The 23,792-nt window shown below is 44.9% G+C and overlaps 1 protein-coding gene across 4 annotated transcripts in view; it reads left to right on the top strand.

Moving 5' to 3' along the window:
* The window catches only part of INSR (insulin receptor), a 145,624-nt gene that overhangs the window by 96,537 nt on the left and 25,295 nt on the right, over positions 1 to 23,792 (top strand). For 2 of the 4 annotated variants that reach the window (XM_086409496.1, XM_086409495.1), the window contains exons 6-13: positions 391 to 605; positions 1,677 to 1,803; positions 2,782 to 3,032; positions 4,841 to 5,008; positions 10,567 to 10,768; positions 12,689 to 12,724; positions 18,772 to 19,046; positions 19,952 to 20,091. In XM_086409496.1, coding sequence (XP_086265622.1) covers positions 391 to 605; positions 1,677 to 1,803; positions 2,782 to 3,032; positions 4,841 to 5,008; positions 10,567 to 10,768; positions 12,689 to 12,724; positions 18,772 to 19,046; positions 19,952 to 20,091 — 1,414 coding nt within the window. The remainder of the gene's footprint in view (positions 1 to 390; positions 606 to 1,676; positions 1,804 to 2,781; positions 3,033 to 4,840; positions 5,009 to 10,566; positions 10,769 to 12,688; positions 12,725 to 18,771; positions 19,047 to 19,951; positions 20,092 to 23,792) is intronic. The other 2 variants (XM_086409498.1, XM_086409497.1) reach the window with 1 other exon arrangement.

The raw sequence follows: 23,792 nt of genomic DNA, 5'->3' as shown, positions 1-23,792 counted from the left end.
GCAGTATACTAGAGGGTTTGGGCCATGGTGTCGCTTCAGGATTGCCTTCCACCTGTTGTTCAGAACAAGCTACTTTGCTCTTCCCTGGGCCCAGCTCAGGTGCCTCTGTGTCTTCAGTCTTTCCCTTTTGCAAAACCCGTATTTCAATCCATCACAGTCTTGCCCTCCTCCCCTACAAGACTGATCTCAAGCATCTTCCTGGCCTTGAAGACCTCCTCAGCTTCCCCTATACCTCTCACCCTCCATTCAACACGTAATGAGTACGTGTCAAGCAAGTGGTTAGAACTGGGAATGGAGCACTGAATGAGATCAGTTCCAGCCATGGCCCCACCATTTTGGAGGTGGAGATGACAAGCTGATGAATGATTAGGTCTGTGTGCGTTTCCATAGGAACTACTCTTTCTACGCCTTGGACAACCAGAACCTAAGGCAGCTGTGGGACTGGAGCAAACACAACCTCACCATCACTCAGGGGAAACTCTTCTTCCACTATAACCCCAAACTCTGCCTGTCGGAAATTCACAAGATGGAGGAAGTTTCAGGAACCAAGGGGCGCCAGGAGAGAAATGACATTGCTCTAAAGACCAATGGGGACCAGGCATCCTGTAAGTGGCAATGCTCTCGTCCTTTCATGGACCAGACAATGTGACTTCCCCTACCTCCCCCACCGCTCTGGTACCCAGGGTGGGTGTCACTTACCCCCAGTGAGCTAAAACAATGGTACCCAGGGTGGGTGTCACTTACCCCCAGTGAGCTAAAACAATGGTACCCAGGGTGGGTGTCACTTACCCCCAGTGAGCTAAAACAACTAAGTGTGTGTTAGACTTTCTGAAACACTGAAGACAAGTGTTGTACACATTAATCTCTTTGCCAAATACCAAATACAATGCCTGGTGCTGGAAGATGCCACATAAGCACTGAATGAACCAATGTCATCTCCCATATATATATGGCCTTGGCTCAAATGGTACAGCAAAGTTCTGCAATTGCTACAGTTGGAGACTGAGAGCTGGCTACCCTTCTGTGACGAGTTTTTCTGTTGAAGAAATAGCTGAGCATTGAGGTGCCAAGGCTTCCATGATACCCTCATGTGTAGCTGTTTTGTTATGAGACAATTTGGTGCAAACTGTGGTAATTCAGGGGAGGGAGAGAGCAAGGTTGGGGTGGTGCTTAAGGGAGGGCTTATATTCCAGGCAGAGGGAATTACTGTCTCCAAGGCATTGTCTTTCCAAAGAGTGGTCACTCCAAGATATAATGATCTGCACTCTCTCTAAACCCAGTCAGCTTGTATCCATTTGCACTGGAGTTACTTTTTCTGACATGTCAGGCATGAAAATCCACATGTAAGACAAACTGTGTTAGGACAAATGTTATTCTTGAAAGTGTCCTTTTCCCAGCACCAATTGGCCTCTTGTCCTTCCCTGTTAGTGCCAACCACAGCTCTTTAGATGCGCATCTGGTCAAGTAATTGACTTGCAGTTGGGGCCAACCTATATGATCTGTTCTTGCCCCTGAACAAGGGAAAGGCACGTGGAAATGAGACCTCACTAGGAAATAGCAGATTACCATCTTCCTTCTTGTGGATTCTCTTGGAAGTATGGGATCACCTGCTTTGGGCTGAAACAAATTATTTAAAATTCTGATACTGGGTGTTTTTTTTTTTTAAACCTTTCTAGGTGAAAATGAATTACTTAAATTTTCTTACATTCGGACATCTTACGACAAGATCTTGCTGAAATGGGAGCCGTATTGGCCTCCTGACTTCCGAGACCTCCTGGGGTTCATGTTGTTCTACAAAGAGGCGTAAGTAGAAAGATAAAGAGGTGTGAGTGTTACATTTGTGCTCAGAGGTTCCCCCACTGAAGTTTCTTTCTATCTCCTTCTTATCCATGGAATAAATATCATAGATCCCTTGGTGGGATCTCACCAGTTGATGGTGTATAACGTCAATAACATTTCTTATTGTCGAAAGCCAGAAATTGAAGCAGGCAGGTTTCTTTTGGAGGTCTAGATTGGGCAGTCTCCTATAGAAATACCCCGTTTTTCTCACCAGACATTCTCAACAAAAAGTCACTGAGTCTACTTAGGAGGTGTCTTTTTAAAAAGTCTACTTAGTATGTGTCTTAGTAGGTATTTCTATTTAGTAGGTATCTACTTAGTAGGTGTCTTTTTAAAAAAAAAGTTTATTTTTAAATCTATTTTGGATTTTTTTCCAACACAAATAATTATCTATGGTAAAACAAACATGAAATTGATCATCTTAGTGATGTTTAAATGTACAGCTCAGTGGCATTAAGTATATTCGTGATGCTCTGTGATCATCCTCACTGTCCCTCCCCACAATGTATTCATCATCTTACGTTGAAACACTGTCGTCATTCAATGACACCCAGCCGTCTTGAGTATATGACTGTGCTGGAGTTTTAAAAGGAGACAGTGGAAGTGGTGATCATATTAACATGGATAATTATTCCATCCCTTATGATTTACTATGTGTCGGGCTGTGTGTGGAGGAGTCAGCCCACATCCTCTCATGTGATCTTGTCACTAACTCGGATAGTATCATCATCATGATCACTATTATTATTACTGGGAAATTGAGACATAGGGGAAGCAATCCCTTTCTCTTTGACTGTTTCTGTGTCCTTTCTCCTTGTGGCACAAGATTTTTGGTGAACAGGGTGCAAGCCTGTAGGAGGTAACTTCCCCCAGCCACATCTCTCTGATCTTTAGATCTATAGTCAAGGATGATAACCATCTTTACCTGTTTGGTCTTGAAAGCCCTTACCAGAACGTGACAGAATTCGATGGGCAGGATGCGTGCGGCTCCAACAGCTGGACAGTGGTGGATATTGACCCGCCTACGAGGTCCAACGACCCCAAGTCTCAGAACCACCCTGGGTGGCTGATGCGTGGTCTCAAGCCCTGGACCCAGTATGCCATCTTTGTCAAGACCCTGGTCACCTTTTCTGATGAACGCCGTACATACGGGGCCAAGAGTGACATCATCTATGTCCAGACAGACGCCACTAGTAAGCGTTTCTTGTGAATGTGAACTTAGGCGTGAGCTCAGACATCGTGCCTTTCATATGAAATGCTTTGTCGTTTTTCTTTTTTTTTCTGCATGGTCATTGGCTTCTAAAACAGCTGGGCACTGAGATTTACAATTTCAGAAGATGAGGCAGTAGCAACAAGACATTAGAGAGGAACATATATTTCTTCTTTCCATTATGGAAAATTTTCAAATATTTACAAAAGTAGGAAAAAATAGCTCCTCTCCCTAGGTACTCATCTCTTAGCTTCAATAATTATCAAGATTTTGCCATTTTTTGTTTCATCTCTGCTTCTCTCCTCCATTTTTTTGAAATTAAAATTTTTAATTGATTTATTTTTAATTGAAGGATAATTGTTTTACACCGTTGGTTTCTGCCATACATCAAATGAATCAGCCATAGGTATACCTATGTGCCCTCCCTCTTGGTGTTCCCTCCCACCTCCCTTCCCTCCCATCCCATCCCCTAGGTTGTCACAGAGCACCAGTTTGAGCTCCCGGAATCTTACAGCAAATCCCTACTGGCTATCTGTTTTACATATGGTAACGTATATATTTCCATGCTACTCTCACGAATCATCCTACCCTCCCCTTCTCTCCCTGGGTCCACAAATCTGTTCCCTATGTCTGCATCTCCATTGCTGCCCTGCAAATACTTCATCAGTACCATCTTTCCATCTTTCTAGATTCCATATATATGCATTAATTATGATATTTGTTTTCTCTTTCTGACTTACTTCACTATAATAGGCTCTAGGTTTGTTGTTGTTGTTGTTGTTTTTGATGTGGACCATTTTTAAAGTCTTTATTGAATTTGTTAGAATATTGCTTTGGCTTTATGTTTTGGTTTTTTGGCCACAAGGCATGTGGCATCTAAGCTCCCTGACCAGGGATTGAACTACACCTCCTGCATTGCAAGACAAAGTTCTAACCATTGGACCACCAGGGAAATCTCTCCCACATCTCCACTTTTTGGGGAGGAATGGGCCACTGGAGAATTTTCTAGAGTGTGGGACCAGAGATGCTGCTTAGTATACAACAATGCACAGTACAGCACCCACAGCAAAGAATTATCCAGCCTCACAAAATCAGTAGAGAGAAATCCCATCCTATAGGATAGAGGCCAAGCGTTATGAACCAGCTCTTGTGACTACTGCCCTCTTGCCCTGTATCCTCCAGCAAAACCAAAGGACTTAGAGTTCCGGAAACTTGCAGCTTCCAGGCTTTTGTACCCACTGTGTCTTCTGTCTGGAGACTCCTACCCCTACCCCTTGCTGACTGCCACCTCCGTTCTCCAGGGGAAGCTTTTGTGGAGCCCAAAGTTGATGCCTATGGGGGGATGTGAAATGGACTGCCAGCTCAGGGATAGGTTTGAATGGCTTTGCACTGCCGAAATTTGCCCCACAACTGGGTTCAGTTTGGGGCTAATTAACTGGAAAATGTGACTTTATCTATTCCCATCACCCTCCTTTTCCCCACCACCTTTCCAGTGCCTGGAACAAAGACAGCCTGCCTTTCCTTAGAGCTCTGTAAATGCTTGTTGCAAAAATGGTGGAACATGGGAATCTATACAGTCTGTGGTACTGCATGGATTGTAATTTTCTAACCCATGCTCTTCTTAGGCAAGTGTTCCATATGTCCAGGTGTCTCCCGTTTTCTCTGATGTTAAATAACACTGCAGAGAACATCCTCAGGATCTCTTTAACTTGGCTGTTCCCTCTCATGCCCACCTGACTGCCTGTACTCCCCCCTCACAATGGATCTGTCTGTCTCCTTTCTCCTTGGCAGATCCTTCCGTGCCCCTGGATCCCATCTCAGTTTCTAATTCCTCGTCCCAGATTATTCTGAAGTGGAAGCCTCCCTCCGACCCCAATGGCAATATCACACACTACTTGGTGTTCTGGGAGAGACAGGCGGAAGACAGTGAGCTGTATGAACTGGATTATTGCCTCAAAGGTGAGTGCAGACAGGGGTCAGGGAGGGGCTGGTTTTACACACCGGATCTTCTGTGTTCTTGTTTTCTGGGACACGTCTCTCCCCTCCCATTTCCAGCATGTGCTTGTGGGAACACACACTCCATTTTATCTCAGACGAAAACACACACACGGGCATTCTTCAGAGACACTGAGGGTTCAGTTCCAGACTTCCGAAATGAAGCAAATATTGCAATAAATCAAGTCACATGAAGTTTTTGGTTTCCAGTGCCTATAAAAGTTATATTCACATTATACTATAGTCTATGAAGTGTGCAATAGCATTATGTTTAAGAAAAAATATGCTTAAAATATACATGAGCATGTGTGCTAAGTCATTTCAGCCGTGTCTGAATGTTTGCTATCCCAAATAGATAATCAACAAGGACCTACTGCATAGCACAGGGAACTCTACTCAATATCTCATAATAATCTATAATGGAAAATAATCTGAAAAAGGATATATGTATATATGACAGTTACTTTGCTGTACACCTAAAACTAATACAACATTATAAATCAATTTTATTTCAATAAAAATTTTAAAAAGAAGAAATCGAGACCAAAAAGAAAACCATGCACATACCTTAATTAAAGAATACTTTATTGCTTTAAAAAAATGCCCAAACAATTACATTAGTAACATCAAAGATCACTGATCAGAGATCATCATAACAAGTAGAATACAAAGAAAGAAGTTTGATATATTGTGAAAATTACTGAAGCATGACATAGAGACACAAAGTGATCAAATACTGCTGGGGAAACGGTGGTAATAGTTTTGCTGGACGCGGGGTTCCCACAAACCTTTGTTTTGTAAAAAAAAAACACAGTAAGGGGACGTCTGTCTGCCCGTTCACATTTCTAAACATCACAGGGTGCGGACAAGCTCTGAAGACTCATGTTGAAACCAGACACTCCCCATGTCTTGGCATCGATGCGTTCTGGAATGTTCTCCTCTTCCCCTTCCTCGTCCACCTCCCCCTGGTGGGGATGTAGCTGTGTTAACCCGTGCAAGACTTCCCTGCTAAGCTAGAAACACAACAATGTGTGCAGTGGTGACTGACAAAGTCAGGGAAGAATTTTGGTCCCTTATTTTAAGAATTTTTATTGGAGTAGTTTATTTACAATGTTTTGTTAGTTTCAGGCGTACAGCAAAGTGAATCAGTTATACATATATCAACTTTTTTGGTCTCTAATTTTATTTTTATTTTTTACTTTTAATTTTTTTGGCCCCTTGGCATTTGGGATCTTAACTCCCCGACCAGGGATCAAATCCACCCCACTCTGCAATGGAAAGGTCCTAACCTCTGGACCTCCAGGGAAGACCTGGCCCCTAATTTTAGACCCTTAAGTTTTAAGGATTGGAGACAGCAAAGAGTCTCCAATCTCTTCCTCCCTAGGCTTTCCATTAAAAATGTATATGAATGACACATATTTTCCAGTCTTCAGTCTCGCTTACTTAATGGGCTTGCATCCATCTACAGAAAAATGAAAAAAATATTTGAAGCCACAAACTGGTGTGTATAAATTAGTCTTACATTATTTTAAAACTGGGTTGTAAAAAAGTCCATCAAACTGAAGAAACAGAAGTCTTTTCCCCCCCTTTAGTTGTTTTGTTTGAGTCTATATAAACGGTTTTCCCCCCAATCCCCAGACTCTTTTGTTTATTATTTATTTTAAAAAAATTATTGGAGTATGGTGGCGCTGGTGCTAAAGAATCCACCTGCCAATGCAGAAGACACAAGAGATGGGGACTTGATCCCTGGGTTGGGAAGATCCTCTGGAGTAAGAAATGGCAACCCACTTCAGTGTTCTTGCCTGGAAAGATCCCATGGACAGAGGAAACTGGCAGGCTTCAGTCCATGGAGTCGCAAAGAGTCAGACACGACTGAATATTTAAAAAATAGTTGACTTACAATTTATTTAGTATTAGTTTTGGGTGTACAGCAAAGTGGTTCAATTATACACATGCATAGATTCATTCGTTTCAAAAAATATTTATTTATTTGGCTGCACTGGGTCTTTGTTGCAGCGTGTGGGATCTAGTTCCCTGACCAGTACTCAACCCCAGGCCTCCTGCACTGTGAGCTCAGAGTCTTACCCACTGGACCACCAGGGAAGTCCCTAGATTTCTTCTTTTTCAGATTAATTTCTCATATAGGTTACTATAGAATATTGAGTAGAGTTTCCTGTGCTAGGCAGTAAGTCCTGGTTGGTTATCTGTCTTACATATAATCATGTGTGTATGTTCATCCCAAGCTCCTGATTTATCCTTTAGTTGTTTTGTTGTTGTTTGTTGCTGTGTTGTTGTGTTGTTTTTGTTCAGTCGCTCAGTCACGTCTGACTCTTTGCAACCCCACGGACTGCAGCACGCCAGGTCTCCCTGTCCTTCACTCTCTCCCCGAGTTTGCTCAAATTCATGTCCATTGAGTCGGTGGTGCCATCCAGCCATCTCATCCTCTGTCACCCTCTTCTCCTGCCCTCAATCTTTTCCAGCATCAGGGTCTTTTCCAATGAGTTGTCTCTTCACATCAGGTGGTGAAAGTATTGGAGCTTCAGCTTCAGCATCAGTCCTTCAGGGTTGATTTCCTTAAGAATTAACTGGTTTGAGCTCCTCGCTGTCCAAGGCACTCTCGAGAGTTTTCTCCAGCACCACAATTCGAAAGCATCAATTCTTCGGTGCTCAGCCTTCTTTGTAGTCCAACTCTCACATCCATACATGACTACCGGAAAAACCATAGCTTTGACTAGATGGACCTTTGTCGTCAAAGTGATGTCTCTGCTTTCTGGTCTGAGTTTATTTTCCTTTAGATGTTGTGAGTTACTGGTAACCTCCTACCTTGGGGCAGCTGATGACATGTGACTGAGGTCAGGAGCCTAAGGTTTTCTGTGCCCTGATGTAGGGCTTTGGGCAAGTCACCCAGCTTGTCACCAGCTGCCTCCTTTTGGGGAAAAGGGGCAGGAGGCCAGATGATCTCCGGGAGCTGTCCCAGCTCTAAGATCATGTGCTATATGTATGCCTGTGACCTCATCCCCCGCCTGAGCAGAGGGTTGCAAACGTGATTTATCTCCTCGGATGCTTTATATAACTCGAGAGCAAGCAAAGTCATGGGCTCAGCTGTGCACTCTTGGCCCTGCATTCGAGCAACCGAAACCACCAACGAGAACTGCCACCACCATCGGGGCAGGCCGTGTTTTCTTTCTTTCTTTCTTTTTTTTTTTTAAGAGCAACAACTTTTATTCTGGAAGTCAGTCTGTCATTAGAAGGTGATGATTTGACATGATTTTATTTGTCATTTTGCCCAAAGTTTATGGAATTAAAAAAAATAAACTTACTAAAGGACAGATATTGTCTGATTCCACTTACAGGAGTTCCCTGGAGGAGTCAGATCTATAGAGACAGGAAGCAGATGGTGGGGGCCAGGGGTGGGGGAGGGGATGGAGACTCAGAGTTTCACAGGCACAGAGTTTCAGTTTGGGAAGGTGAGAAAGTTCTCGAGATGGATGGTGGGGATGGTTGCACAATAATGTAAATATACTTAATGACACTGGATCACGATGCTTAAAAATGAGTAAGACGGTAAATTTTGTGTTATGTGTATTTTGCCACAAAGGAAAAACCCCAGTACACACACAAATAAATAAACTTGATAACACACACAAGATAAATAATTTACTAACTGTGATCCGTAGTAGTTTCCTTTAGAATCAGAAGTGTTTTTTTTTTTTTTTTTTCAGTTTTATTGAGATATAATTGACAAGGAAAACTGTAAGATATTTAAAGTGTAAATTGTGATGACTTTTTGTGCATACACGTTGGAAAAGAATTCCTCCCACCTAGTTAATACAGCTATCACTTCACATATTTATTTTTTTGTTTAAGGAAATCTCTGTTTACTTAGTTTTGGCTGTGCTGGGTCTTCACTGCTACTCACAGGCTTCTAGTTGCGGCAAATGGAGGCTACTCTCCTTTGCCGTGCGCAGGCTTCTCGTTGCGGTGGTTTCCCCTGTTGCCAAGCACCGGCTCCAGAGTGTAGGCGCAGCAGTTGCGGTGCACGGGCTTAGTTGCCCCGTGGCCTGTGGAATCTTCCTAGATCGGAGGTCAAACCTGCACGTACTGCATTGGCAGGCAGATTCTTTACCACTGAGCCACCGGAGAAGTCCCCTCCTTTTTCAAATGAGAACTTCTAGCTTCTTCTCTGATATTGAATTGTATATTTCAATTATACAGTACAGTCTTGTCAGCTATATGGTCTTTAACTGTAAAACTTGCATAACATAAAATTGGCCATTTGAACCACTTTGAAGTGCAAAGCTCAGCGGCATTAAGCACATTCGCATTGTTGTGCAGCCATCGCCACCATCATCTCCAGAACTTTCTCATCTCCCCAAATGGAAACTCTGTCCCTGTGAAACACTGACTCCCCCACTCCCCACCTTTCCACTTTGTCCCTGAGATTTGACTAGATGTGTCACAGAGACCCATGGGGCACCAAGTGGCATGTGGAAAGGGTGACAGGTGTCTGTGTCTGATCAAAAGTCCCTTCCTCCCCAGAAAAAAATCAGGAGCCCGCCCCACCACCCTTTACTAAGGAAATCCTAAGTTTATTTTCCATCTATAATGCCATCAATAACCCCTCTAACAGCTAAAACCTACACAGGCTATTCTGTGTCTATTAATAAACGTTAAGAAGTATGTTTAAGGATTTGCAAAGCTTCCGAGTGGGTACTCAGCATTCACAGGAAGATACTTAGAGCTCATTGTCTCCCGGAGCCATTAAAAGGGAGAGGAAGAGATGGAATTTCCCTTGCTCAATAGACACAAGTAGGCACCCGGCCTCAAGGGCATTGTTTTAAGCCTTTAAAGAGTAGCCTGCATCTTCTATGGGCCTCCCAGCTGGCTCCGCAGTAAAGAACCCACCTGCCAATGCTGGAGATGGAAGATCCCCTGAAGGAGGCAATGGCGACCCACTTCAGTACTCTTGCCTGGGAAATCCTGTGGGTAGAGGAGCCAGTCGGGCTACAGTCCATGGCATCACAGAGTAGGGCAAGACTGAGTGACTGAGCACACACACAGGACATGCGCATGGATCGTTCTTTTACTTGGGGACTGCTTAGCATCACTTTCTCTGAGACATTCGCCCCAGAGACCCTCTGTCCTTTTCCGCTGCCATCTGACACACAGCGTATGCATTTCTTAGTTTATTGTATATTCTTCCCACTCCTGTGCACTTCATCCACTGGAATGTTAAGTTCCCCAAGGGCAGGGACAGGCACAGTTACCTTTGGCCTCCAGCCTTGTGGGGCTGTGGTGTCCGACAGTGTCCTGCTGCATGCTGACAGGCACCTTCTCTGTTGTCAGGACCCTCCAGTGAAGGATCTTATTCTTCCCAGAAGAACTTGAACCCAGATCTCTGCACTGAGCTCTGTCCATGTGCCCAGCCACTTTGAGAAGGTCCCCCTTGCTCTGCATGTGTGTGTAGGTGGTGGGGGGCGGGAATGGGATGGGGACTTGAGCCCTGCTCTGCCTTTCCCTAGGGTTGAAGCTGCCCTCCCGGACCTGGTCTCCACCATTCGAGTCGGAGGGCTCCCAGAAGCACAATCAGAGTGAGTATGAGGAGTCTGCTGGCGAATGCTGCTCCTGCCCAAAGACCGACTCGCAGATCCTCAAGGAGCTGGAGGAGTCCTCGTTCAGGAAAACGTTTGAAGATTACCTGCACAACGTGGTTTTTATCCCCAGGTCAGGATTTGTTATTGGCTTGGGGTCTCAGGTCTTTAGGGAACAAGAAAAATGGGGGCAGACGCAGAGGATAGGCTGAGTCCACGCTGAGCCACTTCCCTGGATGAAGGAAGAGATTTTGAGATTATAACAAGTGCCTTACCAGGAAGAGGAACTGCCCCCCATCTCCGCTCAAAAGGAGGAGTGTTTAAAAAATTCAGCCTTTGCTCTCTGATGTCTCATGAACCCAACCTCTGGTCTCAGTCTGAGTTCTGATGATTATCAATGATTGATCATTACCTAATCGATTGATTATAGATAATAAATTCAATTATTAGATGACAGAGAGCTGCATGCCCAGCCCAATGCTTGATTTATGGCTGAGTCTCAAGCTCAGTGCATTCTCTTTTTTTAATCTAAAGAAACTTCTCATCCTTCCAGAACTTTCCATGGCCTCGTCAAAACCCCAGAGACTTCACTATTTAAATATGTTTCCTTTAGTGAGTGAAGGGGAAGTAAACAGAGGGTCTGCAGTAAAAATGACTCTTGGTTTTTTCATACCTCTTTATCCTTCCTGAAAGCTGAGACACAGGTAGAAGGCAAGTTTCTGTGGGTCACAGGTTATTCTACCTCTCTCGGTGCCTCAGTTTATTCATCTGAAGAATGGAGAGAAAAATGGTTCCTATATTTTATGGTTGTGAGATTACACGAGTCTCACAGGGATTCTCAGCCTTGGTGCTGTTGACATTTGGAGCCAGCTCATTCTCTGGGGTGGGACCATCCTGTCCAGGGTAGGATGTTGAGCTGCACCCCAGGCCTCCACCCACTAGATGGCAGTAGCACTGTCTGCATCTTAATAAGTTCACGAGTCTTTCTGGTAACCCACTGAAGCACTTGCCTACTCCCTTTTACGGGTCCAAAGCCTTCCCCACCCCACCCCCACCCCCAACTCTGCCCAGGTTGACAAAGCAAATGTGCTGGGAGCTTTCAGTTGCCCCCACCCTCTCCACTCTTGACCCTTCCCGCTAACAGACTTCACCAGAGCTACCCAGAAGTGCCCAATACAATTGGTTATTTCCAAAGTGGATCAACCTCCCGCCCCCAGAGGTTGCACTGAGATAAAACAAGATTCGAAAGTGGGTCTCTTCAGAGGCTTAGCATTGCTCCTGCTAGAGGCTCCATTAGAACTGTCCATATATAACGTTTCTTTTCTCTTTCATGTATTCTTATCTGACCCTGAGTCCAAAAAAGCACTAAATGGCACAGCCCAGGTGTGGAGACAGTTATTGTTTCACCCATTAAAACTCCACCAGACTTAAGGATAGTGGCCGAGTCAGTCATAAGGTTTAAAACTAGTTTGGACTTCCCTGGTGGCCCAGTGATTAAGACTCTTCGCTTCCAATACAGGGGACACGAGTTCAATCCCTGGTCAGGGAAGATCCCACATGCTGCGTGCTTGTGTGCTTCAGTCGTGTCCGACTCTTTGCGACCCCATGGACTGTAGCCCACCAGGCTCTTCTGTCCAGGGGATTCTCCAGGCTAGAATACTGGAGTGGGTTGCCTTGCCCTCCTCCAGGGGATCTTCCTCACCCAGGGATCGAACCTGCATCTCCTGCATTGTAGATGGATTCTTTAGCACTGAGCCACAGGGGAAGCCATGGCATGACCCAAAAGAAAAAAGTAGTGTTACGTTTGATATCTCATGGGAACCCCAGATGACCCCAGATGACCAGGTCTCAGGGGTGTTTTCTTGACTCCCTCCTCCCAACTGCTTGCTGTGTCCCACACACCTGCTGGGGAAGATGTGGTTCAAGTGATGGGAACAAGTGGCCCATGGTCTGGGGCAAGCGCCCTTGGGCTGCTGGCACAGGGTGTCAGAAGCAAGAGGTCTGTCTGAAGAAGTTCTGTCTGTCCTCAAAGCGGCTGGTTTTGTTTTCACAGAAAATCATCTTCAGGCCCTGTTGCCGAGGACGCTAGGTATGACTCACCTGTGGGATGTCCGCGTGGCCCCTGGTGGCTGCACAGTGCAGGGCCACTGGGCCCTCGGGGCAGGAAGCATGTTGAGCCCCTTTGAGATCCCCGGGGGCCTTCTGTGGTTTGATGCATGAATCGCGTTGTTCTGCCGAGAGGGGGCGCTTCACAAATTCACACGTTACACGCCTTCACCCTGAAATGGAACCTGGGCATGATTGGTGGGGGGTATCCTAACTAACACACTCCTACTAAAACATAGGATCAAGGGTGTACTTCCTAGGGCGCTTCTAAGATGCTGCCCAATTTTCCTCCATGCCCTGACACATTTATTTATCAAGCCCACCGTTTGTGCAGAACTGTGCTGGACACTCAGCCAGTCGAAACCACTTAGCAGCAGGTAGTGGGGAAAGCTTATCCGGGAGTGGAACGTTTTTTTATCTGGGGTGACTAGTGCAGGATGGCGGCAGGCCTGAGCACAGGTGTGCTGTGTCCCTGTATCCGCCGAGGACAGTCAGGGATGCTCCCCTTTGACGTGTGTCTTAGACAGTCAACTATGCCTCAGTGTGAGGAAACCCTGGTGGCTCAGATGGTAAAGAATCCGCCTGCAATGCAGAAGATCCCGGTTCGATTACTGGGTCGGGAAGATTCCGCTGGAGAAGGGATAGGCTACCCACTCCAGGATTTATGGGCTTCCCTGTAGCTCAGACGGTAAAGAATCTGCCTACAGTGCGAGAGACCTGGTTTTGATCCCTGAGATGGGAAGATCCCCTGAAAAAAGAGAATGGCTACCCACTCCAGTATTCTTGCCTGGAGAATCCCATGGACAGAGGAGCCTGGTGGGCCACAGTTCATGGAGTTGCAAAGGGTCAGACCCGACTGAGTGACTAATTACAGCACGCCTCAATTTAAAAGAGAGAGAGAGGATTGAAGGATGAGGGGGTGTCCTGGAGGAGAGGACAGGCAGAGAGAACGTGGCGAAGGGGAAGTCGGTGGAAAGAATCCTGGACTCTTGGGAAGAACAGGAGGGGAGACTGGAAAGGCAGGGTAAGAGAGCTGTGAGAACGATTTTATTCTTCCAAGGGAGGGTTTATTTTCAGGCAATGTTCGGCCCCAGTCTGCCCTCTAGTGGCCATTTGGAATATAATCTGTAGTAAAGAAAGATCTGGGCTTCTCTGATGGCTCAAATGGTAAAGAATCTGCCTGCGATGCAGGAGACCCAGGTTCAATCCCTGGGTGGGGAAGATCCCTAGGAGCAAGAAATGGCAACCCACTCCAGTATTCTTGCCTGGAAAATACCGTGGACAGAGGAGCGTAGCAGGCCACAGTTGATGGAGTTGCAAATAGTCAGACACGACTGTAGCACAATGGTTGAGCGGCTAAAGAATCCACCCGCAATGCGGGAGACAGGAAGTGAGGGTTCCATTCCTGGGAGGGGAAGATCCCCTGCAGGAGGAAATGGCAACCCATTCCGGTATTCTTGCCTGGAAAATCCCACAGACTGGAGCCTGGAGGGCTAAAATTCCAACGGGTCTGAAGAATCAGACACACCTGAGCGTTCAAGGCACACACCCACACACACCCACACACAAAGATCTAGAAATGTGAGACCTTGATCCAATCATGGGGGTCTTCTGTGACCACGTGGTGGTCTTGTCCTATTGGATATAATCCTTTTGGTGTATGCATATTTGGCCTGTTAGAGGCCATTTATGATTCTTTTTTATTAGATAATCAATTTTTCAGTAGTTATTCGTGAGACCCCAGGGTCTCCATCATTTCTGGAAGGCTCATCTGTGCTTGTATAGAAATGTTTTGAATCTTGCTAGCATGGGTGTATCTTTGGCTTACTAGCTTTGGTTTCCATTCAGGAATGTCAATGGTCTTTTCAGACAAAAGGGCCACAAAGAAAATCTTAGTGAGTACCCCCAAAGTAAGGTTTGTTTTTGCTGATGACAACGCAACAAAAACTAAAGGTAAATTTCAAAAGCTCGAACAGAAAACTCTACTTCCTGGTGATTAAAAGTGGGTCACTTAGATTTCTATTGGGTGGAAGTTGAAATGGAAATTTTCATTAAAATGCATTTGGAGGGACTTCCTTGGTGGTCCAGCGGTTAAGATTCCATGCTTCCAGTGCAGGGAGGCCTGGGTTTGATCCCTGATCTCGGAGCTAGGATCCCATGCACGCTGCACAGTGCAGCAAAAAAAAGAAAGATCCATTTGGAAAATATCAGAGACATGACCATCACATACCTTCACTTGTAGAATATTGCCAAACCTGGACTTTGTTGTAAATTAGTAGACTTAAATGATTTTTTGTAAATTAAGAAAAAACTATAAAATGTAAAATATAATGTGTTAGGGAGGGAGGGAAAATTAATATAGCTAAATTTGTGGTAAATTCTCTGGATAACCATGAGCTGTTCAATTTGAAACTTTCAGAGAGGTGAAAATTTTAACTTGTCTAAGCTAATTCAGGAAGCAGCAGAAAGATTAACTATCCTAACGACCTTGGGAAAAGACTGGAAAAAAAATGTGTCAAAGAATTTCTTCACAAAAAGGCCCCAGGTTTGGAGAGTTTTATAGATGCGTCCTTTCACACTCTCAAAGAGAAACTATTTTCAGAAACTTTCAGAGCATAGAAATATATGGAAATCTTCCCAATTCATTTTGTAAAACAACATCCCTTAGCAGAACCTGATGAAGATGCTACATTGAAAGAAAACCCCAGGACCACCTAATATGGGATTTTAGATCCAAATGTCCTAAACAAAGCACTGTGCTGGCAATACCATCAATCTCATGAGTTCAAGGATGGTTCAAGATCAGGTGTTCTGATAGTAGAATCTAATTCATCAAGAGATTCAATAAGGAAAGTCATAATAATCTCATTAAATAACATTTATTAAAAATTATGGGGGGAGGTGGTTCCCTGGGTGTCCAGTGGTTAAGATCCTGTGCTTCCACTGCAGGTGATGAGGCTTCAATCCCTGGCTGGGGAACTAAGATTTTTTAAATTACTAACCTAAAGAAGCTGAAATCAAGATTGCTGGGAGAAATATCAATAACCTCAGATATGCAGATGACACCACCCTTATGGCAGAAAGTGAAGAACTAAAGAGCCTCTTGATGAAAGTGAAAGAGGAGAGTGAAAAAGTTGGCTTAAAACTCAACATTCAGAAAACTAAGATCATGGCTTCTGGTCCTATCACTTCATGGCAAATAAATGGGGAAACAATGGAAACAGTGAGAGACTTTATTTTGGGGGCTCCAAAATCACTGCCGCTGGTGACTGCAGTCATGAATTTAAAAGATGCTTGCTCCTGGGAAGAAAAGCTATGACCAACCTAGACAGCATATTAAAAAGCAGAGACATTACTTTGCCCACAAAGGTCCGTCTAGTCAAAGCTATGGTTTTTCCAGTAGTCATGCATGGATGTGAGAGTTGGACTATAAAGAAAGCTTAGCACCGAAGAATTCATGCCTTTGAACTGTGGTGTTGGGGAAGACTCTTGAGAGTCCCTTGGACTGCAAGGAGATCCAACCAGTCTGTCCTAAAGGAAGTCAACCCTGACTATGCATTGGAAAGACTGATGCTAAAGCTGAAGCTCCAGTACTTTGGCCACCTGTTGCAAAGAGTTGACTCATTGGAAAAGACCCTGATGCTGGGAAAGATTGAGGGCAGGAGGAGAAGGGAACTACAGATGATGAGATGGTTGGATGGTATCACCGACCATTGAGTTGAGTAAGCTCCAGGCGTTGGTGATGGACGGGAAAGCCTGGCGTTCTGCAGTCCGTGGGGTCTCAAAGAGCCAGACATGACTGAGTGACTGAACTGAACTGGACTTAAAGAAAGGCAGTTGGGGGAGAGGCCTTTTATAAAGCTAGGACTAGAAAACTTCTGCAACAAGATAAATATTATTTAGATGAAACCAACATCCAAAGTAACATCTTTCTTAAAACTATTCCTGTTTACTTTGGAAGGAAGCCAATCTCATCATAACTAATTAACAATTCTCTGGGTATCTAAAAGGCAGTGGCAACCCACTCCAGTACTCTTACCTGGAAAATCCCATGGATGGAGGAGCCTGGTGGGCTGCAGTCCATGGGGTCCCTAAGAGTCGGACACAGCTGAGCGACTTCACTTTCACTTTTCACTTTCCTGCATTGGAGAAGGAAATGGCAACCCACTCTAGTGTTCTTGCCTGGAGAATCCCAGTGACGGAGGAGCCTGGTGGGCTGCCGTCTGTAGGATCACACAGAGTCAGACACGACTAAAGAGACTTAGCAGCAGTAGCAGCAGCCAGTGCAGTAAGGCAGAAATGAGAATTGGAATAGATTGTAAGGAATGGATTGTGGGAAACAAAAGCATTGATATTTTCAGGTATTCTGATTCAAGAGTAGACAGACTGCCTGTTTTTGTCAACAAGTTTTATTGGAAAGTAGCCACTCCCACTTGTGTACATCATGTCTCTGGCTGTTTTCAAGCTGCCGTGGCTTGAAAGCCATTGCAAGTTGAACAGCTGTGACAAAAAACACACGTCTGGCAAAACACCAAATATTTACTATCTAGCATTTATGTGACAAGTTTACTGACCCTTTATCCAAGAGTATTCCTTGAAAACCTAAGAAAATCAACCCTGAAACTCTTAGAATGAGAGTTTCAGAAAGTAGGTACAATATAAATAAATAAGCAACAGATATATCTGTGTGCTAAGCTGCTTCAGTTGTGTCTAACTCTTTGGGACCCTATGGACTGTAGCCTGCCAATCCCCTCTGTCCATGGGATTCTCCAGGTAAGAATACTGGGGTCGGTTGCCATGCCCCGCTCCGAGGGATCTTCCCGACTCAGGGATCGAACCCGCGTCTCATCTCCTGGCAGGCAGGTTTTTTACCACTATTGCCACCTGGGAACCCCCTTTATGGGTGTGACCACAAGTCAGTTTAAAGGGTCTGGAGGGTAGCAATTTAGCCATAGGTATGAAGAGGCATAATCTAATAATGTCTTAGAGTCTACTTTTAGGAACTAATGAGACACTTGGACAATGATCACAGTAATATTTATAATAGCAAAAAAAATTGGGAATATGCTTATATTTTAAAAATTGGAGGATGACTAAGTAAATTATGGTTCTTGCATTAAATGGAATATTCTACAGGTTTCCAAGTTTTCTGCAATGAGCATGTGGCACTTTCATAACAAGGAGGGAATATCTTCACGTTGAAGAAAAAAAAAGTAAATTCCATCCTACTTGAGACATTATGTTTTCAGGAAAATATTTGAGATTGCTTCTAATACAAGTGAGCCAAATGGATTATAGAACTAGCTTGATCCCCCCATTATACCCGTATGTAACATTCACAGAAAAAATAATTGCCCAAAGGACATAGCAGTCAGTGGAATGCTAAGGAATTCAAATTTTCTTTATACCTTTCTTTTTGGATTTATAATTTTTTAGGCTATTAACATTTTTCTTCGTGTATCTTTTAAAGGGGAGAAAATGTGCCGATCGCATAGGCAATTTTGGGAGTTACCCTTAGTAACCTGAGTGTTGAAATTTTTTTTTCCCAAGGATTGAAGTTTAATCACTTAGATTATGCCATTGTCCTAAAGGGGCCTAAGAATAAGAAGATGTATTTCTTCTGGTTAAACTGGTGATGGTGTCAAGTAGCTTGAACCATTTGGCAGGGCTAGACTCTGACACACTTTTGGCATCTCAATTTTGACACTAACCCTGGCTGGACTCTTCATCTGCAAAATGAAAATCTGAAATTAAGCATGTTGAGGGGAATATTGGTGTGTCTACTATGGGTGGTCCCAGAGCCTCCCCACTCCTCTCTTCGGGTAGGCTTGCCTGACATGAGCCTAGGAGGGCATCTTCTTTAAAATCGACTCTGGGTTATAATTCCTGGAAATTTACATTGTAATGTACACACTCCTCCCCTTGAATCTCACTGCATCTCAGTCTTTGGTTTTAAGCCTTTTTATTCTCCAGCAGCACTTTTTCAAAGATGGTGATTGTATGACCAGGTGTGTCCTCCTGTCATGACAGGCCTTCGAGGAAACGCAGAGCCCTTGGTGACGTGGGGAATGTGACAGCAGCCGTGCCCACCGCTCTGGGGCTCCCCAATACCTCCTCCACCAGCACGCCCATGAGCTCGGAGGAGCACAGACCCTTCGAGAAAGTGGTGAACAAGGAGTCGCTGGTCATCTCCGGCCTGCGTCACTTTACTGGCTATCGCATCGAGCTTCAGGCTTGCAACCAAGATTCCCCCGAGGAGAGGTGTAGCGTGGCTGCCTATGTCAGCGCCAGGACCATGCCTGAAGGTAGGTCGACTCATCGCAGAGCCAAGAGACACAGGCTAACCAAGGAAGCTCTCCACTCTCTAGGCAGCATACATGAGACTCTATTTGCCTTCATCATTTTTCATTTTCCCCTGAGATGCAGTGGACGTAAAGCATTATGTAAATTTCAGGTGTACAATGTGTTGATTTGTTCCATTAGACATTGCAAAATCTTTACCACAATAGCATTAGCTAACATCTCCATCAGGGCACAAAATTACCATTTCTTGTTTGTGGTGAGAACATTTCAGATCAACTCTTAGCAGCTTTCAAGTATAAAGCACAGCATTATTAACTTTGTGCTTCCCTGGTGGCTCAGACAGTAAAGAATCTGCCTGCAGTTCAGGAGACCTGGGTTTGATCCCTGGGTTGGGAAGATCCCCTGAAGAAGGGACTGGCAACCCACTCCAGTATTCTTGCCTGGAGAATTCCATGGACAGAGGAGCCTGGTGGGCTACAGTTCATGGGGTCGCAAAGAGTCACACACAACCGAGCAACACACACATACATTGTTAACTATAATCATCTTTCTAGTTGTTGTTTAGTCGCTAAGTTGTGTCTGACTCTTTTTCTGTATGTGAGTCATAAGAAAAATAAAATGAAATTAAGAAATACATACATTTTTGTGTGTGTGTATGTGTGTGTGTGTATATATATATATATATATATATATAGTAGGGTTCTCCTAGATCAATAGATACATAAATAGATAGATAGATGGATAGATAGACATAAATATGTAAAGAATTCCATGAGAATGTCCATTCTCCAATAAGGGAAATGGAACACAATTACACAACCAATTTAAGTTTGCTCAGCTGCTCAGTGGTGGAGGTGGGGTTTGATCCAGGGATCGAGTCCCCAGCACTAATCACTGCTCCTTACAGCCAAGGCAGATGATATTGTTGGCCCCGTGACCCATGAAATCTTCGAGAACAACGTTGTTCACTTGATGTGGCAGGAGCCCAAGGAACCCAACGGTCTGATTGTGCTGTATGAAGTGAGTTACCGACGATACGGCGAGGAGGTAAGGTCCTTGATGCCTGGGGATGTGCCCTCAAGGCTGTTCTTGGTACCTCCTTCCTTTTCGTGAATTCTGGCTCCTGTGCTTCTCTCATTAGATGCTTTGTCATGAAGACTCAAAGCCTTGATATATGACTTTCCAGGGAGATGGGTCAGGTCCAACATTTTATTGTAACTAAACTCTCCCCAGGACTGTGTGCCCCATGCACGCTAAATGCTTTGTACATGGTATCTCATTTATCCAATTTTACCACATCTAACATGTGATAAGAAGCCCTGTTATTCTCAGAGACTGCTCAGAAAGAAAAAGGTGCTGCCCATTCTAACTGTAAGATGCATTCATATTTCGGAAATGTCAAATGTAGAAATAATATGTCTCTTGGGATCAATGAAGTACAATAAATCCTCAGAAAACCCAGTGAGCTTGGTACTGACTGAGGCATCCAGAATTTAAATTGCATCCAAGGTTTATAAGAATAGAATCAGGATTTGAACCCAGGGCTATCTGATGTTGTAATCCAGGGGCTGGTAAAGGTCCAGATCCAAAACATGTTTGGCTTTGTGGTCAGATGGTGTCTGCAGCTACTCAATTCTGCCTTTGCGTTGTGAAAGCCACGTGTAGATAATATGTAAATGAAAAGGGATGGTTGTGTGCCATTAAAACTTTATTTGCAAAAACAGGCAGCAAGCAGGCTGGATTTGCTGGCCCCCGTTCTAACTAGTAACCACTGTGGGGCAAGTCTCTATCCTCAGATATGGCTTGTTGTCTACCTTGTGGCTCCGTGGTAAAGAATCCTGCCAATGTAGAAGACACAGGAGATGCAGGCTTGATCCCTGGGTCTGGAAGGTTTCCCTGGAGGAGGAAATGGTAACCCACTCCAGGATTCTTGCCTGGAGAATCCCATGGACAGAGGAGTCTGGCAGGGTACAGTCCAAGGGGTTGCAAAGAGCCAGACGTGACTGAGCGACTGAGCACGCATGCCCACCAGAGAGGCACTGCTGAGGCTTGGACTGACTGGGGCCACTTCTCCCATTTACTGGATGACTTCAGACAGATGTCAGGTCATCTGACATTTGAGCTGACCCAGAGGGTGTACCCTGCCATCAATTGAGCCCTTTGCAGTGATCCATTTACACCTCACAGTGACCCTACAAAGTAGAATCTGCTGGTGAGTGTCTCCCTTTGTGGCTGAGACAATGGAAATTTAGGGAACCGAATAGACTTCAAAGCAGACACAGAATGAAAATGAATGGGCATGGCCGTTTGCCAATAAAACTTTATTTAGAAAATCAAGCAGTGGACCGGATTCAGCCTGTGGGCTCTAGTTTGCCAACCCCTAACAGAGGTTGTTGGCTTCCCCGGTGGCTCTGCGGTAAAGAATCTGCCTGCAGTGTAGGAGCTGCAGGAGATGTGGGTTCGATCCCTGGGTCAGGGAGATCCCCTGGAGGAGGGCATGGCAACCCACTCCAGATTTCTTGCCTGGAGAATCCCATGGATAAAGGAGCCTGGTGGGCTACAGCCCATGGGGTGACAGAGTCAGACACTACTGACTTAGCACACATGCAACAGAGGTTGGTAGGCACAGCTCGGCTTCCCCAAGCCAGAGATGACAAATGGACCTCCATCTGTTGATCCCTCCTGGGACCACATCTCTGGATGCCCAGATATCCAGCTTTGATGATGATTTAGAACTGAAATCAGCAAACTATGATCTATGGGCCAAACTGGCCCCTGGCCTGTTTTTATATGTCCTGCAGACAGTTGTCAAGGGAAAATATGCATCAGTGTGAGCCTAGTGGCCAAGCCCAGAATCAGTGTGGGAGAGGAGCCTTCGGGGGCATATAAAGAGAAGCACGATCCCCAGGGAGCCACTAGTGCACAGGTGATTTAAATCTCCTCCCATATATATTAATCCCATTTGTTCTAACGAAATAGTTCAGATTTGGGTTGGTAGCAAAGCTTTATGCATAAGAATCTCACCACCAATGAAAAGTGCAAGCCACTAGATGTCCACCCACTGGAGAATGGATACATAGAAGATGGTGCGTATATAAGACTGGTGGATATACAGCCTTTTAAAGTTTTATGTTGGGGGGTGATCATGGTCCAGTATAACAAGGAGACTGAGATTTCCAGCTCTGGATTTTAGATTCTCTAAGCTGTTACTCTTCATCTTCCACCAGCACCCACGAAAGTAACTCATGACAAAAGGGAAGCTTATTAGCTTCCATAACCAGCTGATGGAGTTCAGGCACAGCTGGATCCAGATTCCTTTGTATCTTTTGTGTCTCAAGGGTCCTTGCAGTGAGCCCAGTAGCTCCTGGCTGTCCTGTGATTTTAGAGGTTCCAACCCTCATTCTCTCAGCACCAAGCCTGGAAGAAGAGAGTCTGTGTCCCTGCATTTCCAGCCAGTCTGAGGTCACATGACACCCAGTCATAAGACCAGGACAGTGCTGTGTGCTGATTGGCTTAGGCATAAGGGTTTTTTAATAACAGCTTAATTGAGATACATTCACACATGGTAAAATACAGCCACTTAACACATATTAATGTGAAGAGCTGACTCATTTGAAAAGACCCTGATGCTGGGGAAGATTGAAAGTGGGAGGAGAAGGGGACGACAGAGCTGAGATGGTTGGATGGCATCACCGACATGATCGACATGATTTTAGTGGACTTCGGGAGTTGGTGATGGACAGGGAGGCCTGGTGTGCTGCAGTCCATGGGGTTGCAGAGTCGGACACAACTGAGCGACTGAACTGCACTGAACTGAACACATATTGATACAATGCAGCGATTTGTAATATAGTTACAGAGTTGTGCTACCATCACCACAATTCCAGAGTATTTTCATCACTTCTTAAAGAAAGCCTACCTCCACCTCCAGCCATTAAACCCCCAATCTTTCCTACTTCCTTTCCCTCCAACCCTTGGCAATCACTAATCCGCTTTCTGTCTCTATGAAGACAGGTCTCTGCTACTGTGGCCATCTCATCCTCATTTGGAATTTCCCAGGTTTGAACATTAAAGTCCCGCATCCCAGTATAACATAGATAAACTGGTACAGTTTATCCCATTGGCACTGGATCCAACCCTTCTCCCAGCTACCTTTGCTGGCCTAACTCTCTCATTTCTGGAACCCAAAGGTCACCAGTAGGGCTCCCCTGGTGGTTCAGCTGATAAAGAATCTGCTTGCAATGTGGGACACCTGGGTTCGATCCCTGGGTTGGGAAGATTCCCTGGAGAAGAGAATGGCTATCCACTCCAGTATTGTGACCTGGAGAATTCCATGGACTCTAGTCCATGGGGTCTCAAAGAGTTGGACACGACTGAGTGACTTTCACTTCACTTAGCAGGTTTGAACACTGAATTCTTGCACCCCAATATAACATGGGTTACCCTATTGGCACTGGATCCAACCCTAACTTCTCTCAGCCACCATTGCTGGCCTGCCTCTCTCATTTCTGGAACCCAAGGGTCACCAGTAGGAATCCCTACCACCAATCCCCACCATAATCTCTGCCTGACCCTGATCCCAGACAGACCAGCAGTATTTGCTCTTTAGAGGATCAGGGAGTTGGAGGGAAAGTTAGAAGTGAGAGGTTGTAATGCCTTAAAAGAAAAAAAAACTCCTCATGAACAAAACTGGTCTGTTATTTCCATTTTCTTTAATTGTCTAGCATCGCTTTGAATAATGTGTGTGT

The sequence above is a fragment of the Bos grunniens genome, chromosome 7 (genome assembly GCF_055505025.1).
Source record: "Bos grunniens cultivar Pamir isolate PY7600 chromosome 7, Bosgru_T2T1.0, whole genome shotgun sequence".
Taxonomy (NCBI): Eukaryota; Metazoa; Chordata; class Mammalia; order Artiodactyla; family Bovidae; genus Bos; species Bos grunniens.
This window is presented reverse-complemented; position numbering and strand designations above follow the sequence as displayed.